Source organism: Copadichromis virginalis, linkage group LG2, assembly GCF_057382275.1.
Source record: "Copadichromis virginalis isolate Kocher_CV1m ecotype Utaka linkage group LG2, C_Virginalis_male_GT1.1, whole genome shotgun sequence".
In the NCBI taxonomy this organism is placed as follows: Eukaryota; Metazoa; Chordata; class Actinopteri; order Cichliformes; family Cichlidae; genus Copadichromis; species Copadichromis virginalis.
In genome coordinates this window covers 21,274,556-21,293,891 of record NC_140619.1, presented here as the reverse complement: position 1 = coordinate 21,293,891, position 19,336 = coordinate 21,274,556, and the positions used below count along the sequence as shown (strand labels likewise).

The following is a 19,336-nucleotide window of genomic DNA, read 5'->3' as shown; positions in this document are numbered from 1 at the left end:
TTATATAGAAGAAGGGCTCTGTCATTCTGCATTTAAATCACCATCTGCAGCAAGTTCAACGCACAATGCAAACCCACAAAAAACAAACAGAGAAGAAAAGAACAATAAAAACAACAAAAAACAATAAAAACCTGGATATTTTATTACTAACTTATAAATTATGTACTTACATATTTTGTTAATAGTTCACAACCAGCTATGAACTACTCCTTCCCACCATTATGAACATGAATAAATGATATTGATACATACACTAAATTATTTGCTCAAACACACTGTAGTAATAAGAGGTAATTGAATCCTCATAGAAAAGAGACATTGAAAGCTTATCATGTATGGTACTTAGCAAACAAGCAGTTTAAGATCGCTCCACAGCTACGACTTACAGATGTCTGCAGTAAGCTCTACTCTTCTGTACCATGAACTGTTGAATCTTTATAAAAACACTTTAATCTGCCAAAAACAAAAAACTGCAATACTGTATGCAGATGGTGGGTACAGAAAGTAAAGCATGAAGGTGTGTCAGCTGACAGAACTTGCTGTTAAGTGGCAACAATTTTTTTAGGGAAGTAAAATTTAATAAACTATAATGTTATAAGGGTAACGTGAGATCACATCTATGGGAGTAATGTCGAGAAGATGTGCTTGCAACAGGACAAAAGACCTGTAGGGTCAGTAGGTATACTGAACAAAACGTCTGCAAAAAACAAACAAACAATCAGAAAACGTGATTTACGCTTCACAAATAATAAATGTTCATTTTCAAACTGCAGTGCGTGAAATCTCAAGCGAAGCCATTAGTCAACCAGCTTTAAATCTGCCTCGTCACTGACGATATATTCAAATCCTAATGGAAAAAAATCCTATCCAGACCACTGCTGTGAGATATTCTGAGTACAAATGATTGTTAAAGTAATTCAAACAACTTGTAAGTACGTCGATTTGAAATCTGTTCCGAGGGCATTTTTTGCGTTGCATTTGTAAATACCAGAGTTCATGAGCACAGGGTTCTGTATGACCAGACTGCCCTCCTCTGTCATATGAATTCCTCCCTGTACTGTGTACCGGCTGTGGGGAGCCAGTGTGGTGCGCCCAGGTAATGTCCATGAAATGTCTGGCTTGGGAATACCAGTTGCGACACACTTTAACATGACGGGCGATCCCCTGTACGCTCTGGTGATGGAAGTCATTGTACTTGTGATTTGTGGAGGGAACACCATCACAGTGACTGGGTAGGATAGTGCTGACGACCCGAAAGAGTTGGAAGCTTTACAAATGTATGTTCCTTTGTCAAAGGTAGCCATCTGCCTGAGCTGGAGCGTACCATTGGGAAAGAAAGATATTCGGCCAATAGTTTGAGGTTTGTCCAAAACAACACCATTGGGCAGGATCCATGTGATTGATGCCTGCGGCCAGCCATCCACAGTGCAAGGCAAGTTCAGATTGAGGCCATAAGTGATCTTCATCCCACCTGGAAAAAGTCAAATTGTAACAGTAAGATAATCTCTTGCTAAAATGATAGACAATAAATACAATGATACGGTAGAACTGAGATAACACAAACATGCGTTGACTCTTTGGCAGAACCTCTGAACACAAAAATTATACTTGGGTGCAGACCAAAACAACTAAAACCTTTAAGACCTGCGGTCCCCAACCTTTTTTGCGCCACGGACCGGTTTAATGTCAGAAAATATTTTCATGGACCGGACTTTAAGATGCCGTGGATAAATAAAACAAAATAAATGATACGACCAAGACAAAAACTGTGGGATTTTGTAAATATAATAACTCTGCCCCTTAATACTCTCTGGTTGCTATGGTAACACGTAAATATTTCTTTCAAAATAAGACACAACTACAACACGAGAAAAGACCCAGGGAAACCGAGTTAACGATAAAAACCCTGAAAACCATAAATTGCACACCCGAGACTCTCGTGGCCCGGTACCAAACGACTCACGGTACCGGTCCATGGCCCGGGGGTTGGGGACCGCTGGGGTCCCAGGTTCACCCAAGGGTTAAGAGGAAGTGCTCTTGGTCAAACAGACACATTTTGCAGTCGCTATTAAAAAGTGGGAAAATAATTAAAACTGGTCTTGGTCCAAAGACAGCGGGCATTACACAAATATATTTCTTTCTTTTTCACATATGAATGACACATAACAAAAGACATTTCTGTTTCATTAATTTTGGATAAAAAAAGACAAACATACCTGTAGATCCTCTGATCACTGGCTTCCTCCCAGCTTCCAGGGCATAACGTTTCTCTGCTTGTCCTGCAACATTTTTTGCTAGGCACCGATACACTCCTTTATCAGCTGGAACTGGTCGAGAGATCCGCAGAGTTCCATTGCCTAAATAATGGGTGAACCGCTGGAGTCTAGCACCAGGCATCAACAATGTGCCATTGGGTAGTATCCATGAAAACTCTGGGTTTGGCTTGCCACGGGCAGAGCACTCAAGAATCAGTTCCCCTCCATCTGGCTTTATTGGTAAGATCTCAATATTGGGAACAGAAAAAGTGGGTTTCTCTGCTAATGATGCTACATCAAATTCAACCAAAAGTGAGGCTTCACCCATGTTGTTTTTTGCTAGACACATATACCTCCCTTCATCTGTTTTCCTTATCCCCCTCAGCTCCAAGGTACCATTTTGATGGACTTGAAAGCGACCTCCGAGGTAGGGTGCTGGGAGTGAGAGGCCATAAGGAGTAACCCACCAGACTCTTGGTTCGGGTTTTCCTTCCACTCTACAATGCAGATGTGCTGTTTGGTACGATACACCCAAAACCTTGGTGGTACTCCTCCCTTTCACACCATTGATAAAGGGTTCCTGGGGCTCAGCTTCAACTTTTATGTTCTTTACATCATCACCAGCTGAATTTCGTGCCAAACATGTGTATATTCCTTCACTAGACAGTGTCACTTTCTTTACGAGTAACATTCCACCATCCATAATCTGAAATTTGTCGGATGATGCTGGTATGACATCCTTTTGTGGTGAGATCCATGTGATTCTAGGTGTAGGTTCACCAGTTGCCTCACAACTCAGTTTGGCTGATTCTCCCAGTTTTATCGTCACTAGTGATTGTGACTTGAATCTAATTTTCGGAGCATTTGGTCCCACTTTGACGCTCACTTTTCTTTCATCTTTTCCCAGTTTGTTCTTGGCATAACAAGTGTAGTCACCCTCATCTTTTTTGCCCATCTGCTGGAGAAGTAAAGTTCCATTGCCAAACATAACATGTCGGCGGTTACGAAGGCCGCTATCATCTGACTGAAGGGCGTTGTTGATTATTGTTCCATCTGGAAGACTCCAGAAAACTTCTGGATCGGGTAGGCCAGTTGCCACACAGTCCACCTAGAATGAAGGTAGGGGAGAGGCAAGTATACCGATGAATCCAAACAGCTGATCTATACAACTGGGTATGAAGAATTATGTATTATGGAAGAATCATGGTTAAAAGAAACATGAAGTCTGCTGTTTGAGTCATCAACCCATCCTGACCCTGCTCAATAACAGCTTGATAATCTTTCCATTGGTTTTATAAGTAGAACTAAATCATATAAAGGAAAAACTAGCACATAGTAAAGTGAACTGTTAGGTCACATTGTGCCTCAAAAAACCAAAAATACCTCATGACATCGATTGATTGGTTGCTCTGCTATACAAAGATGTTTTAAGACCAACATGAAAGTTGGTCTTAATATACTTATTAGTATAGATTCTGCTATGAGAGAAATAATACATATAAATAATTATTCATAATTATGAATATAATCATGAATAATTATTAATAATTAAATATAAAATAGGGCTGCCCACACAGGAAGCAACTAGCAATGATAGGGTGAGCCCATAGAAAGTCAATGATGTTCACAAAGTTCACTAGCAACTTGAAGTTGTCAGTCCTGAGTTAAACATTTCTCAACCTTAAGGTGAGGATACTGGTGATTGGCATATTACAATGTGGAAAATATTTCAGGTATTATCTAGGTGTTTGCTAGTGACTAACAATTAGCTACAAAGCAATTTGCAATGCATCCTGTGTGAATGTCTCCTTAGACTTTTCCACCATAGAATTAATGTAACATTAGCTGATATTCATCTATATGTTGCTAACAATGATTTAGATGTAGATTTGCGGCGACTCTTCACACTTATGGGAGAAGAGGACTCAAAGCATAACAGAGCACCAGATGCCTTAACTTTAGGAATCAAGTGTTCAGGGTTCTTTCCAGGGCAAACGTCCTGAAATTACTGTTTTGTTTTGGGGTTTTTTTTTTTGGGGGGGGGGGGGTTGTTTGTCTTTTTGCCTGTCCCGTTTGGCTCTTTTGCCATCAGAATTATTGTCTAAAGGCGAAGAAAGATACCCAATGGATTTACTTTTTGTTTGTTTTTGTTTTTTGCCCTTTATCCCCGTCCCTCTTCCCCACTGTTTTTCTTTCCCTCTTTCTTTCTCCCCTTTCTTTCCCCCAGTCAAATCTGTCCCGTATTTAGCAAGTGAAAATGAAATAAAATAAACAATAAAAAAAGTGAATCAAATAGACCATTACGGCAAGGCTGGGATGGTCCATTTGGTAAAGTAAATTACTGTTTTTCTTGAGACAATGGACTCAATGACTTGGCATATACTAGAGTTATCACACACAGATACATACCTGGAAGTTTTCCCCAAAAGTGACCCTGGTCTGTGCCATCCTCACATGTTCGATTTTCGGAGGGGTCATTAACACCTCAACCTAATAAAACAAATGCATAAAGTATGTTATTGTAAATAACAGCAAACCTTGGTTCATATTTCTTATCAGTCAGCTACATATTGGTGAAAGTTATGAAAATCCACTTTTAGTATTCATCACTGACACAACAGCTGCTTTAGCTTTACTCAGCCCACATTAAAAAAACAAAACAGTGAGGACAGACCTCACCTTTAATGGAAGGCACAGTGTTTTCGAACATTAATAGTTATCAACAAGGAAGCGATACTAATGAGCTTCCAAGGAGTTGGCAACAAAATGAACTGGCCCCATATTGCTCTGACTTGTTATTACCTGGAAAAGCTCCATGTCCTCTCCATTGGGTCGCTGGAAGACACACAGATAACTTCCACCATCCAGCTCAGTTAACTGAAGAATCCTTAGGGTCCCATTACGGAAAACTTTAATTGGTCTCTCTGGACTGGAGGCAGATGGGGGAGAGAAAAGGCACTGAGATTAAAGCAGTCTGGTTTAAAGGCAACCCAAACATTTTGAGTAATCTCTTTGTTAGTGTTGTACTGGTTCACAAAATGGGACATTTCAGTTACCTGTATCGATGATCCAGGATCGTTTTGGATGGTAGTTGCCAGATGGTCCCTCTCGTGGAGTCAGTAGACTCCGGACAATGGAGGTAAACAGCAGAACCATACATAGCTGAGACGGTGTGTTGACGGGATGGGGTAGCATGCCGGTGTGTTGGAGGAATGGGAAGAGGAGGAGGAGGTTGGCGAGAGAAGGTAGATGAATCTGCTCTCACATCCAGCTGGATCGTTCTTTTGGCAATTCCCACAGTGTTACTGGCCAAACACTCATACCTGTGAGAGACTGATCACAGCTTAGTGACATCTTTTAAACAACTCAGCTGTCACAGAAGAACATAAGAACAACCATATTGGAATTTACTCATAAATCTGTGTTATTTTAAACAATCCTGTATGGAACATAAATAAGAAAACTGCATGCCAATCCCTATGTCACGGGAATTTAAAACAATTTATATGACTTATGAAAATAGGTAGAGCCAAGATAGCTGCATTCATACATACAATTATTTAATTATTTTGAAACTGTCTAAAAGAAATGGCCATCTCTTACCTCCCACCATCAGATGGCAGAACATTCTTGATGAACAGTGTCCCATTTGGGAAGACAAACAGCCTGCGTCCCAGAAACTGTGAGGGTTTGACTTGGACACCTGCTGAGAGCGTCCACTTGAGAGCAGGTGGTGGTTCACCCTTCACAGAGCAGTGAAGATAGACACTTCTGCCTGGTTGGATAGAGATTTATTGGTTTAGAAGGGTTGTGATTCTATGAACGTTTCAGCCATGTCTTTAAAAACACTTTCAATGTAGATGACAATATTTTTTTGTTGTGTGAATTCAAATTACTGGAAAATCTCTGCTTCTGTATCATACCTGGAGCAATGATCACATTATCCAGTGCTTCTTCGCTTATGCTTGGAGGCAGAGCTGCTACGTGCAGATGATAAGTAATTGTATCTGCACCTGCTGCATTGCTTGCGATACATTTATAGTTCCCTTTGCTGGAGAAATTAGCAGAATGAATGTGAAGGGTCCCATTCTGAAGCAGAGACATTGGAGAGAGGATAGTGGAAAGAGTCCCGGCATCACGAACAAATGTTTTGTCTGGGAGAATCCAGGAAATCTGGGCTGGTGGTTTGCCAGAGGCCAGGCAGTCCAGAAACACATTTTTTCCTAAGTAGACTGATATCTCTGTGGACTTGGGTGGTTGAATCTTGGGTGCTTCCGTTTGGACAGCTAAGGTGATGACCATCCGATCTGATCCAAACCTGTTCTGGGCTGTGCAAAGGTACTGTCCTCGATCCTGAAGCTGGATGTTTTTAATAACAAAAGTTCCATTTTTGAAGACTTCAAAGCGGGTACCGTGCTTGGTGTTAGCTGGGATAGTGGCACCTGAGGAGAAACCAAACCATAAAGACTTCAAAGAATTTCTGCTAGTAGAAAAAAAATAAATGGCAGACCTATTTAATACCAGACCAGAGCTGAAAGTCGAGCATATGGTAAATTGTGCCTTACCTGTTGAGACTTTCGTCCAAGCAACATTGGGTTCAGGATTCCCGGTTGCTTTGCACGGCAGGAGGACATCACTCTCTGCCAGCACTGACACGCTTGCTGTGGTAACTGTGGTAATGCGAGGTTTAGCCCCACCACCACCTTCAAACATCCATCGGAAAGGAGGTGCAGCTGTAGGACGGTGGGAGCTAATTCGTCCTGCTATTAAATTAATCAAAGCATCAGTATTATCAGAATTAATTTCTAAACAACATATAATATAATATAATATAATATAATATAATATAATATAATATAGCTCTTTCAAATGACCATACCTCCAACAGGCCACCAACCTTCATGCAAAGCCCCAGCAGTGGTGTGATGGTAGGGAAGAGGAGTCGGCATGAAACCAGAAAATGATGATGATGATGAAGGCTTAGCGGAGTTTGCAGGCTGAAGGTTGCTTGTGTAAGAAGCAGTAGGCACTGCTGGTTTGGGGGTGTAAGGTCTATGTTGGGATGGAAGGTTGGGTTTAGGCAGTAAGGGGGGTGGAGTATTGTAGTAACTAGGGAGGGGTTTGGGTGTAACCATTCTCCCCAGCTGAGCAATGCGATCAAGCTGTGCCTGGAAAAAACCAAGCATGATCCTTTGTTTTAATGTCAACATTTTTCAAATAAACATAATTTCTATTACAAGAAAGAAGCCAAACTGAGCTCAGATACTGAAAAAGTTTTTCATGAAACTTTATCATCCCACATGTGTGCTATTGGACTCAATACGCATTCAACTTCTAAATTAAATTTCCATTTAGCTTTGTTTTCAGTTTAAAAAAGTCAAATCTCGGATTTCAGTAGTTAATGCTTTATTTAAGAGCTAGTGCTAACTGTCTGTGTCTGTGGTGAATTTATTCACACAGATTTTATTTCCAACGGCCTGTTTGCTGCAGAAGACATTAGATTAAGCAATAGGAAGCATGAACCATACTCCCAGCCTACAAGCCTACGAGCCATATGATCATTACCCTGGGCTTAAAGAAGCAAAAAGCTCTTCAGCTTTGGAGTTTGGATGATCAAAGAAAAACCTCCTTAGACTGGTCAACAAAGGTAATCTCTGTAGGGAACGAACATTTTTCTTGATGGTAGATTATTTTATCTTGTGTAATACAACATAATGATGTGAAAAAAGACAATAGACCTGCAATACCTCACAACTTTGCAACAGATAGAGCATGGTACCATTTTTTGGTCTTCTAAGACAGTTATGCTATTTTTGTGAGGTTGTCCAATATGAGCATGTCTCTGCCAGACATTTTCTTATGAGTATTTACGTACAAAATTAGACAAAACAAACCATGTGAACTCTATACCAGCCCCAAGCCCCCCATTATACCTGTCTGTATCTGTTCCTCAGCCTGGTTAGAAACAGTTGGTCTTTTGTTTGGGTCGTGCCATCCACATGATGATTCTGACGATGATGCTGGGATAGGTGGGTGTTTGAGTAAGTCAGTCTGATATTCCCTGCTCCTGAAACAGTGGGTGTGGGTTTGACTGTTTCAGCTGTAATTTCTGGTCTGTTGGTGACAAATGCGCCATGAGCCCATGGGTGCGGGAGAGCTGCAAGGTGTGACCCTAGGATGAGAACCATGAATTGCAATAAGGCTTAAAATTACAGAAAATAACAGAAAACTAATATTGTTGTGTGTTCAACCCACACTTTTTAGAAAGGAAATTATAGCATGCTACTTTATTTACCTTGATTTTGATGAGGTAAAGATCTTTGTCCTGGCCAGGAAGGGTACAGGGGATAATGATGATGACGATGATGGTGTAAAGACCAGCTAGAGGTTGGAGGGACTCTGGGAGGCTGGAAATGCCTGCCTGGATTCACATTAGTGTGCCTTCCTGTGTTTCTGTCTTGGTTTCCATATGTAACCCTCTGGGTGGTAGTTTGTCTTCTTCCCTGGTTGGTTTGATGAAGCCAGGGGTGAAGGGGCTCCATTATGGGGAAATTGCTCATTTGAGGCTTTACAGTTGGTTTGTGTATCCATTTGTCTTCTCTCTGTGTGCCCTCATCTCTGGTTCCACCTTTTGCTGAATGTGATGTAAAGATGTTGGAGGATGAAGACTTTGCGTACATTAGTGTTTTCTTCTCTGGTGAAGGTCGAGTGTAAAATCTCGGTTGTGTTGTTGACCTCAAGATATCTCGTGTATTGTAGCTCTCTGTAACCAACTTTTCTGTGTCTTTCTTTCTCCCTTCTGTTTCTATTTGATATTTCTCTTGCTCCTCCAATGCTTTTAGAAGCAGGTTTTTATTGTTGATGCCATTTCCTTGAGTTTGTTTTGTCATCTCTACTTTATTTATCTCGGGTTTCTTTAAGTGTACAACATCCTTCGTCTTTTCTTCAACAGGCTGTAAAGCTGAATTATTTATTTTAGGAGTGACGATTGTCTTTGGATTAGGTAAATGGTTTCTACCTGGCAAATGACCTACGTGGGGATTAGTCTCCTTAACTGATGGAAAGGGGGTAATGCTAATTGCAAGCTGCTGAGCTGTAATAAGGATTTCACTATTTAAATCTTCCTTAGCATCCAAACTGTCACCAGTTTTGTAATTATATTCATCATAGTACTCATCTTCCTCTGTCTGATACTCAGCAGATAAGGTTTCATAGCTTTCCACTGTGGTTGGAACAGTTGTTGCAGTTGTAGTAGTTGTAGTAGTGGTAGTTGTAATGGGCGTTGTTGTCATTGGAGTGGTGGTTGTTGTTGGGGGAAGAGTTGTTTGGGGTTTGTTTGATGAATGGTAGAGGGGGTTAAGATGTGGGTGGATTCTTCTCACTGGGGGTTTTCTACGTCTGTAAGGGCGCCTTCTTCTGTTTGAACCAGCAGAAACAAAGTCAACGTTTCTTCCTCCCTCTCCTAAGTGCTTATTTTCTGACTGTTCGACTGGGTGACGAACTCCAGAAGGAACTGTAGTCCTGGGAGAAGCAGTCTGAAGAATCTGACTTTCTAATGTTTCAGAGTGTTTTTTCACATCCTCCTTCTGGCCTGTGTTTGAATGTACCTCAGGATTAAGTTTCGCATTGATAGGAAAATCTGTCTGAGGTGTAGTGGTGTGATGTAAGTTGTAAGCAGCAGTATTAACCATAGTGGCAACTGCAGTTGTAGGCTTGGCTGTACTTGGCTGGATGATTACTGTGCTTGGCTCCTCAAGTGTCTGCTCAGTGGGCAGAGCAGCACCTGGTTTCGCATTAGCTTTTGCCAGTATCTCTGCCCAACGATTTGGATCCAACTCCTTAATGGATTTATTAGGTTTTCTCTTTGAATCTTTCATTCGTATCCTTTTCGAAAAACCGTTAGGATTCCTTTGCCTCGATCCTACCTTCTCAGGGAGTTGTGTAGAAAAAGGACGCACAATTTCTTGAAAATCTCCCCCTGAGCCTTCTCGTTCTTCCAAAGCAACTGTCAAGATAGGATGCTCTTTCTCAGTTTGTACTTTAGTCTTTTCAGAAGCCTTTTCTCCCCTGACTTCCACTATGTGAGTCAGCATGTCAGCTCCATACAGATTGGAGGCCAAGCAGCTATATTCCCCTGCATCTTCTAGCGTCAGTCTTCTTACAACCAACGTCCCATTCTCCATCACTTCTGCTCTTCTTGTCTGTTGTGTGGGGAGAAGAACTTGATTTCTGGGTAGATACCATATAGTGTGACTGGGATGAGCCGAGGTCACCTCACAAGGAAGAGAGAAAGTGTTCCCTCTCTCAACTGTAATTTTCTCACCATTGAAAGCTGTTGGACTCAGTGAGCGCTCTTTGATGGTTAGTCTCAAGGGCATCAAGTCCACACCGGCTTTAGTTCTGACAATACAGTGGTAGACACCGGAGTCAGACAGTGTGGCATTCAAAATCACAAGCTGCCCATTTTCAGAAATGTGTATTTTATCAGTTACATCCTCCACAACGGACAAATCTGGAAGCATCCACTCCATTTTCACCTGTGGATCAGATGCAATGACACTGCACTCTAAGTTAACCTTTGATCCTTCAAGAGCAGTCTGAACGCGTCCTGCTGTCCCTCTGCGAATTAGTGCCCAGGAAGACGCAAAGTCACTGTCATCTTCAGCCCTGTGGATGTTGATGTCCTTTGTAATTAAAGTAGTGAAATCCATCACCAGTTTCTTGGTCGTTGTCTGCTTTCTATTAAGCCTCAAAGTGACTCTGGGTTGAAGCAGCCATGAGGGTTCTGCTACCAAATACCCTTTTAGTTCTGTGAAATATGGAGAGTTCTCATTCACAGCTTGTGTGTACTGATAGGTTACTCCACTTGCATTTCCCCTCTGATGACCTCTCTCCAAAATTGCAGGGCTTTCGTAGTAATACGCAACCAGTTGCCACAGATTTTGCAATTTCTCTCGATCAATCTCGCATTCAATAGCAGTCACCAGTGATACATTGACAGATAAGTCCCTAGGTGAACGTGGATTTGCCGCCCACGTCATAGGTGAACTGTCTCCAGGATGGCGAACATCACATGCCACATGAGCACTGTTTCCATGGCTATCTGAGAGAACAATGGTCAAATGACCTAAAGGTTTTTCAAAGTCCCGAGTGTATGGAGTGTCAGGCTCTGCTTCTGATTCAGCCCACACTGGATTGTCCCACTTTTTGAGAGGGGAACGAAGAGCCGGTCGTTCACATGTAAGCTTGTCTGGAGTTAACCCGAGAAAAAGGGTCCCATTCAGGTGCTGAGGTGAGGAACACTGTGGGCATATGTCTTTGGATCCACGTTCCTTCTTACACTTTATTACTCCTGGAAGGATGTGAGGGGAAAAAGTTTGGAGGGAAAAGTAAGGCATTGAGGTAAAATAAGGGAAAATATAAGAGATGATAGGAAAACAAGGTGAAATAGTGAAATTACAATGAATTAGAGAAAGTGCATGTACCATAAAAAATATTTAATGATAATATGTTTCCAGGCTTTCAAAGTGCTCATGTGATGAAATAGGGCTAGGGTTATGCTTTCATACCTTCATGTGTGGAGCTCCATTCCATCAACCAGTGGAGCTGACAGTTGCAGGTCCAAGGATTACCATGTAACGAGAGGAGCTCAAGTCTGGGAGCTGTCTGCAGAGCTCCGGCAGGTAACTGCTCCAACAGATTGTCTGATAGATGTAAGTGTCTGAGACAAAAACATTTACACGGTGTCTTTGTTAAAGGGTCTTCAGAGTGATGGGGACTGGAAAGATTGTTGAGTACATTGCACATATTGAAAGGAAACACATGTATTACATTACCTGTGTATCCAATCCTATCCTAGATCCACAATGCAAGAATTTTTGGAACTATCGAAACTCTTTAAACACTGTTTTCGGGGTCCTGTTTAGCTTCTGTTTGAAGGTTGCTACACTAAGAGAAATTTCTGAGCAACACATATGTGATTGGTCTGAGAGTAAGCATACATTAACTGAAACAATCATTTTGGGGGCTATTATCAGTTGCACTGGGAGCTAAAGGCCTCTAAAAAGTGTCTTCTTATATTCAACACATAAAAACACAGAAAATGTCACTTGTAATCAGACATTATGTTGCTTAAACTAAAACAGTACATCTCTCTGCCTACTTCAGGATTACGCAATCCAAAACACACGACAAAAACACAGCTCCAGTTTGTTAAGGCATGAGTCTGGGTTTGCTCTTACAACCATCAGCTGGCTAATATGGGACATTAACATTTCTATTGGCGGCACCATGCAAACCAAAAAAGAAATAAATAAAAAAATAGGATGGCAGTCTCCTTACAATCAGGTGAAATCTGCTGTTGCCTGGTGATTTCATTGGATTTTTTGATATTTAGCAGCCAGTTTTCAGTAGCTGTGGTGACCAACATGTCTGACCGACCACTTTTAATGGAAGGTGACTGCACGGGTCATCTGTTAGAAGCGACCTAACTCAAGATTTCTGAACACCTAAATCCTTTTACAGTTAAATGAAAGCAGCTATGTCACTACTTCTGGAAGAATTTCAGTTTTAGATCAATATGGTTCCAGTTCCAGCCTTTGAATTCAAGTTGATGTAAATTTCTGCAAATGCAGATGGTCATTTGTTTTTATTTATTTATTTTAAAATTATATTTACATCTAATCACTATATTATCAGAAACAGACTGCATGGAATTACAAACTCAAGTCCATTACAGTACAAACTGATAGCAGACCGACTCCATTAATTTTCATTTCATTGCCATCTTGAGGCATCATGATGACAGCAGCCGACTTAAACTGGTTACAGACCCGGTCTTCATGGCAACCATTTAATAGGCAACAAGATAGCAAATTCATTACACATGGTTGTAATAATTTCCTTTGTGCTGTGGTGCCTTGTAGCATAAGTATGCAGTGCTCAAAGGAGAACCGCACAGAGTTTACGTTTGTTTGTCAGGTTCTTTGAGCCATTCTAGTTTCTAAATGAATGCCAGGGCATAGTATAGAGCTACACTGTGAACCATATTTTGAACGGCTTGGCTTACTTGCGTATATTTACTTCCAATCAAAATAATGTAAATAGATAATTAGGTACAAACTCAATAACCTCAAGTTAGTTTCAGATAAATTTCTCGATGTCTTACTTGAGTCCTGAGGTCCAAAAGTGTCCTAGTACTGACACTGTTATGAAGGTATGCGGGTGGACCTCTTTGAGAAGGTTCCCCTCCAGCTGCAGGAGTTTTAGGGAGGTCAGGCCAGAAAAGGAGTATGGCTCTATAAAGTCTATAAGGTTGTGGTCCAAATGGAGACGAATCAAACCGACAAGACCCTCGAACAAACCAGGATTTATTGACGTTAGCTTGTTGTAACTCAGCTTCAAGATCTGTAAAATAGTGAATGACAGAACTATGAAAAGACAGAAAGAAGATAGCTGCAGTCTTTAGTTGGCCTGTGATGTTGCTACGGCACAAGAGTAATCAGGCAGTTGCAGTTGAGCCTCATTCCACCTGTCTAATGTGCAGTAATAAAGTCCAGAGTCTCTCATTTTTAATTCTGATGTAATTGCATGGATCACTGGTGTGTTTAAAAAGCTAATTTAGGCGTTGATCAGATCCATCTGGACCCAACAGGACTCATTGCAACTTTAGTCAAGCAATCAAAGAACAGCTAATTACTGGCTTATATGTGGTTTACACAGGAGAAGATTGAACTCTGTGCATACACTGTATGCCATTAGAGTTCGTTTCTTTTACACTTATCATTTCTTCATTGTAATCTGTGTTTCCATAAAAAACATTTAATGTCACTGGTAGAAAGAGAAAAACCATCTGATCTACAGAGTGTGATGCAGAAGTAAACTTGGCTGTTGAATGAAATTTCCACTTATGACCTAATCAAGTTTGAGTCCAGTGAGTTTTGACTTTTTATTTTGATAAAAGCAGCAGTTCCTTCTGTTTATACCAACTGTAATAAACAGGGTCAAGATATGAATGTGATGTATACAAAGAGACAAACTGTACCTGTAGTGATCTCAGGCTGTAAAAAGCTCCAGGATGAACCATGTTAATGTCGTTGCCATGCAACATGAGCATTTCTAGCTGCCGCAGTGACCTGAATTCAGACCCCTCCACCTCCGTCAGGCTGTTATATCTGTTAGAGAAAACAAACAGGACCAGGTACTGTTATGGCATAAGGCGAAGAAGGCAACAATATTCAGCAATCTATGTGTGTAAATGTGACCTTTCAGATAAAAGGAAAATGCTTGAAGGACTGACAAGTGGAAAGAATGAAGGGTGACAGAGAGTGTTCAGACAGACTTTGACCCACAATGGTTTTTTCCTCCTTAAAGCTTTCCTATTTTTAAATCAGAGGAAACGCATGTGCAGATTCAAGTGATTTATCTTCTTTACAAAGAAGATCTAAAACAGCACCAATGTGGAACAGGAAGTAGCCTAACATGTTCAGAAAGTAGGCGCAGTTTTCTAAGATATTATTTCTATTATTTCTAACAGTTCCAGAGTAAAAAAAAAAAAAAAGACAAAATGATCATGATATGTCAGCATTTCCAGTAACTGGTTATGAACTTTTCATATAGCTTTGCCATGCAAAACCACTCTGCAAACCTCCTCAAAACCTCTTCTGGCATCAACATCAACACAAAAACTGAGCTGGTGCTTCATGGCTCCTTTAAGTGTAGCGTGTATGTGGCCATGCACTTTTGTCCATACATTCATTCATGTCAACATTTATCAGAAACAGCTACATCCTCAGCCCCACATCGACTATACGAGTCTCAAGTATGTTAGACTACTTGGTGTTTAGAAGTCAGCCTCCATCTCCTTACAGCTTTAAATCCCCATGTGCTACAGCAGTCCCCTGTGCTGTAGGCGGTCCATTTACTGAACAGTTCCTTTGAAAGACAGTGGAAACCCGCAGTTTTCTTTTGAATTCAAACTGCATGTCTCTAAACCTACACTAAAGGAAACAGGCCCAAGAGTCTAAATAAAACACCCAAACATGTCTGGTGTGAACATTTAGAGTTAAAATCCCTCCACCCTATTTTCAGGGTGGTCCCGTCATCGGAAGTTTTAAATCTGTTTGTTCCCTAAAGGCTCATGGTCCCCTTCCAAATGTATTGTCTGTGCAGTGTCCTGCCGAAATTCCCTTTGTTCCTAATACTATAGACGCCGCCGCCACACACAAAGTCATCAGGAGTCAATATGGAATCGTAAGCCTTCGCTCTCGCATCGTAGCCCTGAGTGTTTCTTGGCTTCACTTTGGAGAGCTGTAGCTGTAGGAACACTCATGTCCGATTTAGTCTGAGTGAACGTTAAACAAACGCTGCCATGCAAGCGTCCGAGTACATCTTATAATGTCTGACTGAGCCCGTGTAAGAAAAGCACAAGTCATTTGTCCTCTGAACTTTTACAATCAACAAGTGAAAGACATGTGGCCTCTATGCTCTACCCAGGCAGCTCCCAAAATGGTCTCTTAAACTAAATGGAGTTTATTTTCCAATGGGACAGTTTGCATCTTTGTCCGATGGTGACAACAGTTCAGACAAATGACTGTAGACATTATTGTCAAGAGTTCAGGTGTAAGCATGGCTGCTGGTCGTACTAAGCTTCCTAGTGAAACATCAAACACGTAGTGGTTAAAGCCTTGATTAAACTACGAGTCCCCTAGGGTCCACTTTACTCTATGGAACATATATTTCATCATCAGACAGTAAACACCTGTGATGTAATCCAACGTGCACCGCCGTAGAAATGTAAGTACACATCAGTGCAGTCCAGAGCTGTTGAGATCAAGTCCACCTGGGCACAGGGACCTCGGGAGGAAAGGACTGTTGCAGAAACAACACACTCTTCACTAGCAGAGACAGTGCCAACGCTTTCAGGCAGAACGCACAACAATTTTTGGTCCGTTCGCTCCAGCTAGCGGTCAGCGCAGTGCATGCCGTTCCCTATGTGAAAGGGTCTTAAATCAGGCCTTCACATATGCATCAAGTATGCATATCCCACCCAGTGGCAGACTTCAAAGAAGTATAAGAGGAATGACTGAATGAATTAATCAACAGAGGAGAATAATTGAGGCATGACTAATAAAATAATCACCATTTAAAGAAGATAAACAGGATTTTTGGGAACTTCAGAAATGCTGGGTTCATTTCAGATGGACATACAGCAGATGAAAAAAGCCTTTTTAATTTTAGTTGTTGACTAGCAGCTTATAAAACTAAGCTAACATGAGCCTCAGAAGGTCCGATACTCTGTAGAAAACTGTTTTTATTCTTTCCAGCGTTTTTTTTCTTTTTAATGGCTTGATGGCTACGTACATGATGTAACCTTTGCTTTAAATTATAGGCAAACACAGGTGTTACCAATCACATTAACAAGGTTAAGTCCATTTCTAAGCCTTAATTAATGTGATTTATAATACCTGTGTTTACCTACGATTCTCTGTCAAAACAGAAAACATGGAAACCTACAAACTGCCTTGGTGTACATACAGCTCTTACACCCAGGAGTAGGGATGGGTACCGGTATGCGGTGCCATCATGGCACCGGTTCTGACATAAACGGTAGTAACCAGACCGAAAAACAGCGCACATTTCGGTGCTTTATTTCGGTGCTTTTTTTTTCCTGAGCTGTGATACACTTTAGATTCTAGCCAATCATTTTACATTTCCGAGGATAGTAGGCGGGTCCAGGTACGTACGTTCTTTTAGAGCAGAGCTACAGATTAAAAATGACCAAGGCAAATCAAAAGTCTGGCTGTACTTCACAGCAAAAGATGCAAACTCAGCAGCAACAAGTGCTTTAAGCTGATACTGTGATACTGTCAAAGGAGGTAACACCTCAAATCCGATGAAACACCTGGCGACGCATAGACCGTGCACATCTACTGTGGGTGTGGTGCCTGTTATCGGACCCGGAGTTAGCAACATCCCCCAAAAACCCGAAGACGAGAGTCCTGGCCCCTAGCCCTGCCAGTGTAGCAGAAATGATGACGGATGATGATGCAGCAGCAGCCGTTGCTTAATGTTGTTCGTGTGTAATTTATGCTGAGTAGGCTAACCACGTTATTACATTAATGCATGTAAGGTGAACTAGCAAACACCGTCATAGCTACATGCAGCTGTCTTCTTGTTTGATGGCAGATACTCCCTTCACCCTGGCCAAAAAGGCTAAAATGACCAAAGAAAAAGTGGAAAACAGCTAAACATGAGAGGTTTTTGGACAAAGTTTGTGTTTTTTTCCATTGTTTAAGCACTGCTTCCAGCCAAGAGTGATACCACATATGCCCCATAGCTGCAGAAAAGGCTAACATTGTTATCTTTTTACAAAAAAAGAGCTGAACATGAGAGGTTTTTGGACCAATTTTGTGTTCTCCATTCTTTAAGCACCGGTTTGAGCACCGTTTCAAAAGTACCGGTTTGGTACTGGTATCGGATAAAACCTAAATGATACCCATCCCTACCCAGGAGTGATTCACAGGAGCTGAAGTTTGCTCTCTGCTTGTTTAATTTCAGAGCAGATAAAGTACAGATGGTTCCAGCATCTCTGCTGTGCTACAGTTGAATCAGGTAAGATTTTCCTGGACACTTTTGATTGCACTTTGTACAACATTATATTATGTGCAATATTGTTGCAGATGTGAAAATGTTTTTGCTGAAGGGTGTAACTTCATGTTAATTTTTTATTTGTCTTGCTCTAATTCATTCAGTAACTGTCCCTGCAGAGTAAAACCTGCATTATGCTTTGATTCAGCTGCAGCGGCGTGATAGCTTTTCACACAGAACAGGAGCCCATATGGAAACTGTTTGCCTCCTGTGAACTGCAGGTTGGCACTGCATGGTGCTTAGTGGACCACATACCCCCTGAAGTACTTATATTAGGATGCATATAATGAGTTAAAGTATCATAAATAGAATAATCTATGAAAAAGTAAGTAAACTACACTCGTGAAATGCAGTGAAAGGTTTTTCCCAAAACAGAGCCTCACACCCAAACCCCTCCTGTGGACAGTAGTGTTGTTTGCCAAGCAGTTTGATAGATGGATATGTATTGTTTGGAGCCAAGATAATTAGACAAGGCTGTGTGTTACATACAAAACAGTGGCTGGTGATTTTTTTTCCTACTGTGCTGGAGGGCAGTGAAAGCTCTATCCATAATTCCCACATGGAAGCTATTAGGAGATTTACTCTAGTACCACATGCTGGTGCTAAGCCCTTATCTTCTGGGCTTAAGGCAAATGTTGTCATATTAAATGCACCAGGGCCACTTGCTGCCTGGGGTTTCTTTAGTTGATATGGCAGGTTGATAAGATGCATGGCAAGCAATAATCCTTCTTCTTGATTGTAATCTCTCTTTAAATTCAAATTCAAATTCAAATTCAAATTTTATTTGTCACACACACACAACCATACACAGTATGACATGGGGGTGAAATGCTTGTAGCTGTACAATGCCCGACCATTAAATGACAGAAGAAAAGTTTTACAATATTTACAATTTACTACAAAAATTTACAAATTAACTTAGGAATTTACAGTAAAGAATGTGAAAATAGCAGAAGAGATTATAAAGATAAGGATTATAAATTATAGGAATTATAGGATTATAGGAAATGTGTGGTGGTGCGTGTGGTGACGTGTGTGAGAGTTCAGTCTTATAGTGACGTGTTTGGGAGAGTCCAGTCCTACACCTGGTTCACGCCCCGAATAGCCTGGGGGAAGAAGCTCCTCTTCATTCTCTCTGTTTTGGCCTTAAGGGAGTGGAAGCGCTTCCCAGACCTCAACAGTGAGAAGAGTCCATTGTTGGGATGGGAGAGGTCCATCATAATCTTCCTAGCTTTGGACTTGCACCGCTTGGTGTAGATGGACAGCAGGTCAGGGAGCTCTGATTGAATGATGCGTTCTGCCGAGCGCACCACCCTTTGCAGATCTCGTCTGTCCTGCTTGGTGCTGTTCCCAAACCAGGTGCAGATGTTTGCCATCAGGATGCTCTCGATGGTGCAGGAGTAGAAGTTCTTGAGCACCTTCAGTGGTAGATG

General features: G+C 41.3%; 1 protein-coding gene across 1 annotated transcript in view; it reads right to left on the bottom strand.

Annotated features, from left to right (window-relative positions):
- Window positions 1-119: 119 nt before the first annotated feature.
- The window catches only part of LOC146717220 (matrix-remodeling-associated protein 5), a 28,167-nt gene continuing 8,950 nt past the window's right edge, over window positions 120-19,336 (bottom strand). The window contains exons 4-17 of the mRNA XM_085473109.1: window positions 14,299-14,428; window positions 13,423-13,661; window positions 11,825-11,976; window positions 8,551-11,607; window positions 8,189-8,427; window positions 7,135-7,423; window positions 6,821-7,018; window positions 6,179-6,697; window positions 5,859-6,030; window positions 5,312-5,578; window positions 5,058-5,184; window positions 4,665-4,745; window positions 2,217-3,363; window positions 120-1,471 (exon numbers count right to left, since the gene is read on the bottom strand). Of these exons, the coding sequence (XP_085329235.1) occupies window positions 918-1,471; window positions 2,217-3,363; window positions 4,665-4,745; window positions 5,058-5,184; window positions 5,312-5,578; window positions 5,859-6,030; window positions 6,179-6,697; window positions 6,821-7,018; window positions 7,135-7,423; window positions 8,189-8,427; window positions 8,551-11,607; window positions 11,825-11,976; window positions 13,423-13,661; window positions 14,299-14,428 (7,171 nt within the window). The 3' untranslated portion in view covers window positions 120-917. The remainder of the gene's footprint in view (window positions 1,472-2,216; window positions 3,364-4,664; window positions 4,746-5,057; window positions 5,185-5,311; window positions 5,579-5,858; window positions 6,031-6,178; window positions 6,698-6,820; window positions 7,019-7,134; window positions 7,424-8,188; window positions 8,428-8,550; window positions 11,608-11,824; window positions 11,977-13,422; window positions 13,662-14,298; window positions 14,429-19,336) is intronic.